Consider the following 12,118-nt stretch of genomic DNA (forward strand, 5'->3'; position numbering starts at 1 on the left):
CTTATTTGTTCCTTAAGCAAAAGTCTGCCTTTGGATTATGCCCGTGTCTTTTATTTTATTTTATTTTATTTTATTTTATTTTATTTTATTTTATTTTATTTTTTATTATTTTTAGGTTTTATTATTTATTAAAAAAATTATTTTAATTTACATCCAAGTTAGTTAGTATATAGTACAATAATGATTTCAGGAGTAGAATCCAGTGATTCATTCCCCACATACAACACCCAATGCTCATCCCAACGAGTGCTCTCCTTAATGCCCATCACTCATTTAGCCCATGCCCCCACCCAGACCCCCCCATCAACCCTCTGTTCTCTGTATTTAAGAGTCTCTTATATTTTGCCCCCTCCCTATTTTTATATTATTTTTGCTTCCCTTCCCTTATGTTCATCTGTTTTGTATCTTAAATTCCACGTATAAGTGAAGTCTTTCTCTAACTTCGCTTAGCATTATACAATCTAGTTCTATCCATGTTGTTGCAAATGGCAAGATTTCATTCTTTTTGACTGCCAAATATTACTCCATTGTATATATGTACCACATCTTCTTTATCCATTCATCTGTCGATGGACATTTTAGCTCTTTCCATACTTTGGCTATTGTCAATAGTGATGCCATAAACATTGGGGTGCATGTGCCCCTTTGAAAGAGTATACCTATATCCCTTGGATAAATTCCTAGTAGTGCAATTACTGGGTCGTAAGGTAATTCTATTTTTAATTTTTTGAGGAACCTCCATACTGTCTTCTAGAGTGGCTGTACCAGTTTGCATACCCACTAACAGTGCAAAATCGATCCTCTTTCTCCCCATCCTCGCCAACATCTGTTGTTGCCTGAGTTGTTAATTAATGTTAGCCATTCTGACAGGTGTGAGGTGGTATCTCATTGTGGTTTTGATTTGTATTTGATGATGAGTGATGTTGAGCATTTTTTCATGTTTCTGTTAGTCATCTGGACGTCTTCTTTGGAAAAGTGTCCATTCATGTCTTTTGCCCATTTCTTCACTGGATTATTTGTTTTTTGGGTGTTGAGTTTGGTAAGTTCTTTATAGATTTTGGATACTAACCCTTTATCTGAAATGTCATTTGCAAATATCTTCTCCCATTCCATCAGTTGCCTTTTAGTTTTGCTGACTATTTCCTTCGCCGGGCAGAAGCTTTTTATTTTGATGAGGTCCCAATAGTTCACTTTTTGCTTTTGTTTCCCTTGCCTCTAGAGACGTGTTGAGTAAGAAGCTGCTGCAGCTGAGGTCAAAGAGGTTTTTGCCTGCTTTCTCCTCTAGAATTTTGATGGCTTCCTGTCTTACACTTTAGGTCTGCCCATGCCTTTAAAAATCAAATCCCATCACATATTTATCATTAAAAAATTATTCAGCTAAAAGGACTGAAAACGGGTATTCAAACAAATAGTTGTATGTGAATGCTCATAACAGCACTATTTGCAACAGCCAAAAGGTGAAAACAACCCAAATGTTTGACAACAGATTAAAGGATAAACTAAAGATGTTATATCCATACCATGGAGTATTACTTAGTCATAAAAAAGAATGAAATACTGATACATACTATAATGGAAATGAGCCTCGAAAACATGCTAACTGAAAGAAGCCAGTGCAAAAGGTCACACACATGCTGCATGATTCTACGTAAGTGAAATCCACATTCACACAGTGGTTGCCAGAAGCTGAGAGGGTGGGGGAAGACAGGGAGTGACTGCTGATGGGTGATCCTGTGGTGATGACGAAAATATTTTGGAACTAGAGAGAGGTGTCGGCTACACAATACTGTGATACACTAAATGCCACCAAACTGTCCGCTCTAAAATGGTTAATTTGATGTTACATGACTTTCCCTTCAACCAAAAAAAAATTATTATTTGTGTTAGAAAAATCACCTAGAAGGCAACAGTTTTTTCCATGTTCAATGTTTTCCCGAGGGTAAGGTTAACAACCTGGCCTGCCCTTCTCCATTCTCCTTACCTGTTGGTGTGCAGTCTGAGCTGGGAATTCATGGGCATCAGAATTCGCTCAGGCTGGCACTCTGGAAAGAACAGTTGGAGTTTTTCAAACACCTATAATGAGAAAATGAGTTCTTCCTCATTTCCGGAGAAGACAAATGGTGACCTCTGCTCACAAACTGACAACTACAAACCCACATCCACCTCACTTCAGCACAGTCTAAGGGTCCATCCACGACGCTCCTTTCCAAATGAGCCACATTTCAAACATACCTCGGTATTCTACAGCACAAATCTAGTATTAGTCCTGCTTCCAATATTCACAATATTCACATGGACCACATTCCCTGTATCACTTAGATATTAAGTATAAAATAATTCTGAATTTTCTAATTTTAGCTCCGGTAACCCGAATACAGATTTGAGAACATAAAACCTATAATAACAAATTAGCAAAGGACACTGTTCAGGTTTTCTACCTCCTAGGAAAGTGCTCTTTCCTCTGCCCCTCACCGAACCAGAGAAACAAAGCCAAAATAAAGGAAAAAAATAGAAAAAGGAAAAAAAAATCAGGCCCAAATTGAGAGGTAAACAAACTTATTCACCCCCCATAAATGACAATTTTTCTTTTGAACTCTAACAACAACCAGGCCAGTTAGCTTTCAGCCTGAGAACACCCGTAGAAACCAACTGTCTGTGTTTCCACACCTTCCCGGAAGTTAGGCTTAAATCTCCTTCTAAATCTGTGAATATAGCTAAGTGGATGGTATCATAATATCCGTGTTAGGCAGAGCAGTTCAGAAATGAATCCCTCTTTAGTTATTATGGTTTCATATCCCATGTTCATTGTGTGGGGAGTTGAGGAGAGTGCGTGTTCTACACTTTCTATTTCTTTCTTTATTTTTAATTTACATCCAAGTTAGTTAGCATAAAGTGCAATAATGATTTCAGGAGTAGATTCCAGTGATTCATCCCCTACGGGTTTTTTTTTTTTAATTTTTTAAATGTCCTATTATTTACTTTTGAGAGAGAGATGGAGAGAGAGAGAAATGGGGGCAGAGAGGAAGGATTCATCCCCTATGTTTAACACTCAGTGCTCATCCCAACGTCTTCCTTAATGCCCTTTAGCCATTTAGCCCATTCTCCCCCCACCCCACAGCTCCTCCAGCAACCCTCAGTTTGTTCTCTGTATTTAAGAGTCTCTTATGTATTGTCCCCCTCCCTGAATGTTCTACACTTTCTAATAGCAATACTTATATAGACACAATTACCAAGAATGACAAAGATCTAGAAACTATAAGCCTGTTCTAGGGCTCCCTCCAGCAATTTCTCTACCTCTATCCAGACCAAGCTCCTCATGGATGATAAGAGAGTAGAACCTTCTTCTCCTTGACATGTAAAAATAAGATTTAGGTTTAGGAGCTTACCAGTATCTGAACTTCATCAGACAGTTCCAATAAATCCCCCTCAAGCTGCCCAGAGGAACTGTTCATACAGCGGACAGTGACTTTGATACTGGTCCGACCAGCTGCTTTTGTGTGGACAACCATTGCAAAGTTATTCTCTACTGGGAGCTGTAGGAAAACCTAGAAAACAGAGATGGATTAAGAAATAGTCATTAATTAGGGCACCTGGGTGGTTCAGTTGGTTAAGCATCTGAGTTCAGCTCAGGTCATGATCTCGCTGGTTCGTGGGTTCCGGCACTGCATCAGGGCCTGTGCCGACAGCTCAGAGTCTGGAGCCTGCTTTGGATTCTGTGTCTCCCTCTCTCTCTGCCCCTCCTCTGCTTGTGTGTTCTGTCCGTCTGTCTGTCTCTCTAATATAAATATTTAAAAATTAAAAAGAAAAGAAATATTCATTAATTATCACTGCACACTTCCCTCTGTGTTGTAACAATAAGGAAAATAGATGCTAGATACGTCTATAGAAAAGAACTAGGGTACCAACGATTATTCTCAGTGTTATTTCTTTTCAAATTCCCAACAACACAGGAACTCCTGAAGTGAACTCTGTGTATAGCACTCACCTAATTCTGGCAAGCCTCTGTGAGAAGCTCATGTTATCTTGAAGTTCATCCATGGACAGAGGAATGGGATGAAGGAAGAGTTCCTAAATAGGTTCAGACAGTAGGGCCTGATTTGGGAGAAATGAGGCAATATACCCTCCGGAGCTCAGAGTGGTGGCAAGGAAGCAAGAGGATGAGAAGGCAAGTTCGGGCTTTAGGGCAGTGCTCACACTAGCTGACTGTCTCCCACGGCTTCACTCACCATTCTGGCCCAGACTGGACAAGGCCGTCGGGAGGGCAGGGCCGACACTAAGGCAGGTGTTGAAGTGGACACCTGCCTACCTTTCGGGCACTTGCTTCCAATCCTCTCTCTCCTGCCTTTTTGTTGTCCAGAGCCCTCAAGACCTTTCTTCTAGCTCTCCTTACTCACACAGAGTCCCAAGTTCCAAAATCACCTTTCCCTCCTCCCCTATATAAAAATTCCCTTTTCTTATATGCGGATCTCAATCAGTTCTCTGGAAGGAAGTCTTATGCTAAAGCAAAGTGGTTTATAATTGTTTGATCTACCTGGTGACACCACAGTGCAGGCTGCCTCCCACATGAGGGGCGCTGGAGACCTTTCTCTTCCCATTTCACCCCTTGGTTCGCCTGTGCAGGGTCTAAGGAAGGAGGGGAGACTCTGTGCGGCTCTCAATCATTTCTTCTTTTGGAGGAGAGTGGTGCTTCATTTTTTAAAAAATTTTTTAAAAATTTCTTTTTAAAGTTTTTATTTATTTATTTTGAGGGAGAGAGAGCAGGGGAAGGGTGGAGAGGGAAAGAGACTCCCAATCAGGCTCTATGCCATCAGTGCAGAGCCCAATGTGGGGCTCGAACCCATGAACCGTGAGATCATGACATGAGCTGAGGTCAAGTCAGACACTTAACCGACTGAGCCACCAGGCGTCCCTGAGTGGTCCTTTAGATAAAGTTGGAGGAAGGGAGAGGTAGGACAGATGCAGAGGCCCAGGCCACCCCGTTCTCACACAACCCCTATTTGCTAGTCAAGAAGAAGAGTCGAATCCCTGTTCAGGACTCTGCCCAACTGCATACAGTTTCCTCTCTCCTCATTCCAAGTATAACTAGGCTCAGGGGACTCCATGACAGACAGGAGGTTCCCTAGACTACAGATCTAGGAATATTTTCAGAAGAGCTGCAAATAGATTTTGTAGCTGTTTTTTAGACTTCTCTTTTCTTTTTAGCTGGCTCCAGAAATACCTTATTAATCGTAGCTCCTGTAACCCCTCTGTTCTCTCCCAAGTCTACCTCTGATTCTTCATTCTTGTGGGTACTGAGTCAGGACCTACTGGGTAACCTGGCCACAGGCTCTTCCTTCCAAGGACCTGGGTGGCTGCTTCTGTGCCCAGACCACCTTGGGCAGGCTCTCTCGAACTGATGCTCAGGTGACAGTGGGTAAAGTAGCATCCACCTTTTTCTTTTTTTTCTTTCTCAGGTTTCTGATTAAGGCTTAATGTTATGTGCATTAACACATCAAACGTATTTTCTTTTTTTAAGTTTATTTATTTTGAGACACACACACACACACAGAGAGGCAGAGGGGGGGGGGAGGGAGAGAGAGAGAATCCCAAGCAGCCTTCACGCTCAGCATAGAGCCTGATGTGGGGCTTGAACCCACAGGCCGTGAGATCATGACCTGAGCTGAAATCAAGAGTTGGACACATCACTGACTGAGCCACCTGGGCGTCCCATCAAAGCTATTTATCACCAAGTAGAGGCTCACCTCAGACACACTGCAGGTTCAGTCCCAGACCACCACAATAAAGTAAATATTGCAATAAAGTAAGAAAATGAATTTTCTGGTTTTCCAGTGCACATAAAAATTATGTTTGCACTATACTATAGTCTATTAGGTGTACAATAAATACCATTATGTCTAAAACAATATATATATATCTTAAATAAAATACTTTATTAAAAAATTCATACCTCCGAATGCCTGGGTACCAGATCCAATACATCTCTTTTGCTCATGGACCAATGGAATGTGAGTCCGGGGTTGGCATTGCTGAAGGAGAAAGGAGTCTGGGTACTGGTCACTCCCAGAACATAAACTGGCATCTGAAAAGAAGTGGGGCTGTGCTGTACTGCTGTAAGCCCTGCCCAGCTGGCACTGCGTTCCAGAAGGCACTGAGAATGGAGCCACCTGACTGACCTCAGTCGCTGTGATGAGTCGAGTGGTAGGTGCAAGGATCCTAACAGCCCGTAGCTGAACCACCTCAATGTTTACTTCATCCTGTTCAACAGGGAAGCAAGCTTGGACTACAAGGGGCTGTCTGTGCAGTGGGCAGAGATGCTTACGATAACTACTCTGTGCTTATTTGGGGCATTCAACAACAACAAAATATGCTATAGATTGTTTTTGTTCCCTAAACAATTTTTTTTTTAATGTTTATTCATTTTTGAAAGACAGAGACAGAGTACAGCAGGGGTAGGGCGGAGAGAGGGGGAGCACAGAATCAGAAGCAGGCTCCAGGCTCTGAGCTGTCAGCACAGAGTCCGACGCGGGGCTCGAACTCACGGACCGTGAGATCATGACCTGAGCCGAAGTCGGACGCTCAACCGACTGAGCCACCCAGGCGCCCCCCCTAAACAATTTCTTAAGGATAGGGACTATGCCTTATAACAATGCCAAATACTCTGTGTTTTTGTGGGTTTTTTTTTTTTTTTATATACTAAAGATTACATATTTCCTATGCTTGGTTCAGAGGATGTCAGGTAAAGGACTCAAAGGGTTTTCCTGGGTTGCTGACACCCTCCTCATCACCACCCCACATCCCCCAATATGGTTCCCAGCTGGAAAAGTAGAAGCAGAGCAGAACAAAGAACAAATACCTGGGAAAACACAATGACTTTGCCAGTATCTTCATTTACTGTCTGGATGGTGCCATGGACCACAGCTGTGCCAACTACCTTCCCTGTAACCTGCCCCCTCCTATTCACAACAGCCACAGTCTGGTTGCTGATGGAGAAGTGAATGATAGACTGCGGCTGGGGGCCACCTTCAGACATTACCTGGAATTTAAACATGCCAGTGAATGCCTGGAACATGGGGAGAAATCATATCTCTTTTCCCAATGTTTTGTCCAAGCAACTTGACCTCTTATCTTCCCCCACTTCCCAAGAGACATATCCCACATCAACTCAAATGCAGAAGAAATCCAAGTGCCACACAACATCTATGGGGTTCCAAGAGGTAGGTTACACCCTGTTCTTTAGGGGACAGGAAAGAACTAATTTTGTTCTTTATCAGATCCTGCTGTACTTGGCTGGGAGTAGACAAGAGCAGGCCAATAGGAAGAAGGGTGTGTTTTGTGTTGGAGTGAGGCAGAGCGGGGTGAGGAGAAAGGGTGAATTGTATTTCCTGTCTCTGAGATCACCTGCATCATGTTGGTTGGAATCAGTGTCATTTTCTCTGGAACAAGTCTGAATGGAGGAAACACCTTGAAGAAGAAAAACACAAAGATAACAGGGATGGACTAGAGTCAATTTTGTAACAAATGATCATGCAGCTTATTCTAAGGAAAAAAATCCTATACACAGATGTATTTTACTTCATTTATAAATATAAATTTTATTTACAGTAGCAAAAAATTATAAATGAGAATGCTTAAAAATTATATATCCACTTATCAGAATAAAAGCGGTCATTAGAGAGAATCGTAAAATGCTCTTTCAGGTACCTATCACCCAGCTTCAACAACTACCAATGGCCAACAAGGAGCTTTTAATGACATCAAAAAATACTTTTGACATAAGATTAGAATGAAAAAAACAGTATGATTCATCCATGTTAAGATAAGCATGGGGAAAAAGTGAAGGAAATACACCAAAATATTAATAATGGTTACCTCTAAGTAGTGGAATTATAGGTGATTTTCATGCTGTGTCTTTATTTTTTGCTTTCCAAATTTTCTACAAGAAGCATATTACTTTCACACAGAAAAACAAAAACCTAAAGTAAATTACATATTGCTTTAAGAGTCAGACAACTATCATTTTCTTCCATCACATGATTTTTAACTTGTGCAAACTAAACAGAAAAAGATGAATAAAGGTAAATGAGCTGAGGTATGGATTCTGGATGAGATGGTTTCCTTACCTCAATCTGGCGAGGGGCTGATGTGAATTTCCTCCCCATCTTGTCCCTGGCAACAGCCACAAGTGTGGTTTGCCCAATAGCAACAGCTCGAAGGATATAATTTTCAGAGTATTTATCCTGCTCCTCCATGAGCCTACAAAGACACATGTGTTTTTAGGTAAGAAAGATTTGATTTTTTAAAAATGTTTTTATTTATTTTTGAGAGAGAGAGGGTGTGCGTGAGTGGGGGGCAGGGCAGAGAGAGAGAGACACACACAGACAGAGGATCCAAAGTTGGGTCCGTGCTGACCACAGAGAGCCCCATGCGGGGCCTGAACTCACAAACTGTGAGATTATGACCTGAGCTGAAGTTGGACACTTTAACCGAGCCACCCGAGAAAGATTTGATTTTAAGAGCAGCAAGTTATGCTTCTTTCTAAGATGCTTTAATTAACATTTTCTGTTCATTTTAACTGTAGTTAGAGGGAACAGCCAGAAAGTTAATTTCCAGAGTCAAGACAAAGTTCATGGCAAAGGCAGGAAGCTCCTGAAGGCCAAATATTTATTCCAAGGCTCCAAAGGAATAAGGGCAACGTTGCAAACGCTGGCAAAACTGCAAATCCTAAGCCGCCCTGGATTCTCTGTACTCCCCTTTCACAGAGGGGAGTACCAGCACCTCTGCTTCTAGGGAGATTTCTGAAGGTCCTCTATCCTGAAGCACCCCAGGGGATATCATCCAAGAAGTTTCATGAGATGGGAATATTCATGAGATGTGTCAATCTGTCCCACAAAACATATCTGAGAACGTGGAAGGGGCACTTTGTACAGAGCTGGATATGGGGAGAGTACGGGCTGAAAGGCCCTGTGACAGAAAAGGAGAGAAGAACACAGGGAGAGCAGGTGCTTGGTGCTCAGCCTGGGGAGGAGGCATTGAGGTGGCACTCACGTCAGGGTGACGATGGCAGAAGCCAACTGCAGTTTAAGCTCCATGTTTCTGAAGTACTTATTTCGGAATGGGTGTTTGGAAGGGCTGAGAGCCCTCACAGTTACTAACACAGTTTTACCTATTTCAACCTAGTTGTTAAAAAAGAAAGGTAATTTTAGTAGGAGTATGTCATTCACCAAGGACAGTCTAATAACTCTTTGAGGGTGACAAAGTGTTTTGTTGCGCTGAATGCTCCCGGTCAGGTTTTGATCAAATGGCCCTAACCCATACGTGCTGGTTTAGCTGCGAGTACTGTTTATCTTGTATGTTGGAGCATTGTTCTTTAAGGACAGGTATTTCCATGAACATCACTGAAGGTCCTGGTGCACACACAGGAGCCACATAGACTACGTGAAGTGAGGCTACAGGGTGAAAACGAGGCCTGCTTCTCTGATGCAACTGCTTCTCTGATGCAACACAGCAAACGTCTCTCACCTTATCGATCAGGTCAAGCTCCAGCTCCTGTATGTCTGACACCCTGAGGTAGGCCACTGCTGGACCCAAGAAAGCTAAGCACAGATCATAGACCTCCAAGGTGAGAAATCCAGGATGTACTGGAACTAACTAGAAGGAAGAAGATGGTAGCTGGGTAAAGAAGCACACGTGCCCTGAGCATAATCAAAACAACTATTTTCACTAAAAGCACGAAATACAACAACTTACTTCCTTTGTGATGGGAACTGAGAGGTCACATTACGTGTTTTAGGCACAGCACAATATGCACCCTTAACAAATACTAACTGACAAAGAGCAAAGTTTAAGTTGACTGAATTGAGGCAAAATACAACATACATATCCAGCCTCTTAACTATGAATGGGGAAAGGATTTCATGAAGAAAATCCAGTCCATTTATGCTGAAATCACCAGTGCAACGGGGGCCATGGGGCGGGAGGGAAGCAGTGGGAAGACCTGGTTTTCTGTCCTGTGCTGTGGGTCCTGCCCAGCATGGCACCTGCAGGCAGTGCTGAATCCACCCTCTTAAAAACAAACATTATGACCAAGGTAAGTTACATTCCTTTGAGCTTTTAGAAGGAAAGGAAATATACAGTTATGCTAATGTAAGCTATTATTTTTATTACTAAAAGTCAACTAAAAGCAAATGCCTTGGCATACTGACTACAAAGATAGCTTAATATATTGAGTTGTCATATCCTGGCTAAAAACATTATATCCTCATGTTATAAAGTCGACAGAACATCTAATTAACCACCCTTTGAAATTTATAGAAACGAACCCTCTTTTAATGAAAATCTTACAATTAGATGTCTCCTATACTGTCTCATTTTAACCAGAAGCAAAACTTGCCCAGCTAGTTGAAGGAAAAAAAAAAAAAAAACAAACCTTGTTTTTGGTTGGCGAATGTATGTAGGTTAAAAAAAAAGAGGCAAATGTTACTTTTATAACAAGTTCGAGACACACAATGGCATTTTTTCCCAATCATTTTCGTAAGAATGAGCTTTGACCTGAGACTATCAACCTGGGACCTATCTCTAGAACTTACCTGGACAGAGCTTTCTGCTTCCATGTAAGTGATGGTGACAATGTCCTGCTCACTGCTGTTGACCAAAAAATAACCAGATCCTTCCACAAGGCTAAATATTTCCTATGGAAAGATCAGACAAACAATATTCCATTTTATTCGGTTTATAAATAAGTCAAAGAAAGTAATTCCTAGCTACTGAAGGAAGAGTATGAGATTAAAAGATTAAGGTCAATGGACCAAAGACAAACTATGATTATTAAAGTATTACTACCCAAGGTATTACATATGTGTTACATATGCTTATCACTGATTTTCAATATGTAAGGGAGCTTTTTTTTTTTTTAATTGCCATACATTAACCTTAATAACCTAATACTCTTCCCCTCCAACCAGATCTAATTTCACTAGATCCCTCCAACTCCTACCTTCACATCAGGGTGGTTATAGATGGTGGCGTTCTCAGGCAGTATAGTTACATCATCTACCAGGAGCAGTTCCACGGCCGCAGATCTGGGCGAGTTGGAAAGTTCCTAGAAACACACAGGCACCACAAAGGTGAGTATAAACTTTTAATTCCTCAGCTGAGAGAAGATCCCAATGTTCTTTCACATGCCAAAGATAACAGAATCAGAGAGGTGCATAGTTCTCAGAGTTAGTTATAAATGATTTTTAAGTTATAAATAAATGAAGTTTAAAGAAAAGCCTTAAATTTCAGTGATTTCCATTTCTTTCCTTTATTTTTTATTTTTTTATTTTAGAGAGAGAGAGTGCACGCGAGCAGGGGAGAGGGGCAGAGGGAAAAAGAGAATCTTAAGCAGGCTCCACACTCAGTGCAGAGCCCAACATGGGGCTTGATCCCATGATCCTGGGATCACAACCTGAGCTGAAACCAAAAGTCGGACACCCAACCAACTGACCCACCCAGGCGCCCCTGATTTCTATTTCTAATATAATAGTCTCCACTTACCTTTGGACTTTTATTCTCTGAATAGCCCACAAAATTGACTCCAATGAGTACAGTCCCTTTTAACTGATGTACCTTAAGGACCTGATGACCTGGAGATATAGGAGAAACAATAACATGTAGAACACAAAAATGTCTCCAGAAAACCAAATTTTGCCCTAATTTTTCCCAAATGATGTTTTATTGCATAGAGGAAAAACTTTGTGGGGAAATATACAAGAAACTGAAAACTAAGTTTTTGTGTTGACTCTGCCACTATATTCCTAAGGGACCCTGGACAACCACTTTATTTCTCAGCTTCTTTATTATTTAAAAAAATTTTTTTTACAGAAAGTTTTTATTCTTTTAAGCTTCTTTATTTTGAGAGACAGAGAGAGAGAGAGAGATTGAGAGAGCAAGTGGGCAAGGGATGAGAGAGCGGGAGAGAGAGAATCCCAAGCAGGTTCTGAGCTATCAGCATAGAGCCTGGCGCAGGGCCCAGACTCACAAAACTGAGATCATGACCTGAGCCGAAACCCAGAGTTGGACAGTTAACCACGGAGTCAGCCAGGCACCCCTCCTTGCTACCATTTTTTACACTAACTAT

General features: G+C 41.5%; 1 protein-coding gene across 14 annotated transcripts in view; it reads right to left on the minus strand.

The window, feature by feature from the left end:
* Window positions 1–12,118, minus strand: part of NUP210L (nucleoporin 210 like) — an 82,908-nt gene that overhangs the window by 18,536 nt on the left and 52,254 nt on the right. For 10 of the 14 annotated variants that reach the window (XR_008293172.1, XM_053209349.1, XM_053209342.1 and 7 more), the window contains 12 exons: window positions 11,536–11,624; window positions 10,994–11,098; window positions 10,587–10,688; window positions 9,520–9,648; window positions 9,046–9,173; window positions 8,121–8,253; window positions 7,399–7,461; window positions 6,854–7,033; window positions 6,174–6,254; window positions 5,948–6,100; window positions 3,387–3,545; window positions 1,982–2,073 (listed from right to left, as the gene is read on the minus strand). Coding sequence is in view for 13 of the 14 variants with exons in the window: in XM_053209349.1 (XP_053065324.1) it covers window positions 1,982–2,073; window positions 3,387–3,545; window positions 5,948–6,100; window positions 6,174–6,254; window positions 6,854–7,033; window positions 7,399–7,461; window positions 8,121–8,253; window positions 9,046–9,173; window positions 9,520–9,648; window positions 10,587–10,688; window positions 10,994–11,098; window positions 11,536–11,624 (1,414 nt within the window). In the remaining variant the exon portion in view is untranslated. The remainder of the gene's footprint in view (window positions 1–1,981; window positions 2,074–3,386; window positions 3,546–5,947; window positions 6,101–6,173; window positions 6,255–6,853; window positions 7,034–7,398; window positions 7,462–8,120; window positions 8,254–9,045; window positions 9,174–9,519; window positions 9,649–10,586; window positions 10,689–10,993; window positions 11,099–11,535; window positions 11,625–12,118) is intronic. The other 4 variants (XM_027048593.2, XM_053209343.1, XM_053209348.1 and 1 more) reach the window with 3 other exon arrangements.

The sequence above is a fragment of the Acinonyx jubatus genome, chromosome E4, assembly GCF_027475565.1.
Source record: "Acinonyx jubatus isolate Ajub_Pintada_27869175 chromosome E4, VMU_Ajub_asm_v1.0, whole genome shotgun sequence".
NCBI classification, from domain to species: domain Eukaryota; kingdom Metazoa; phylum Chordata; class Mammalia; order Carnivora; family Felidae; genus Acinonyx; species Acinonyx jubatus.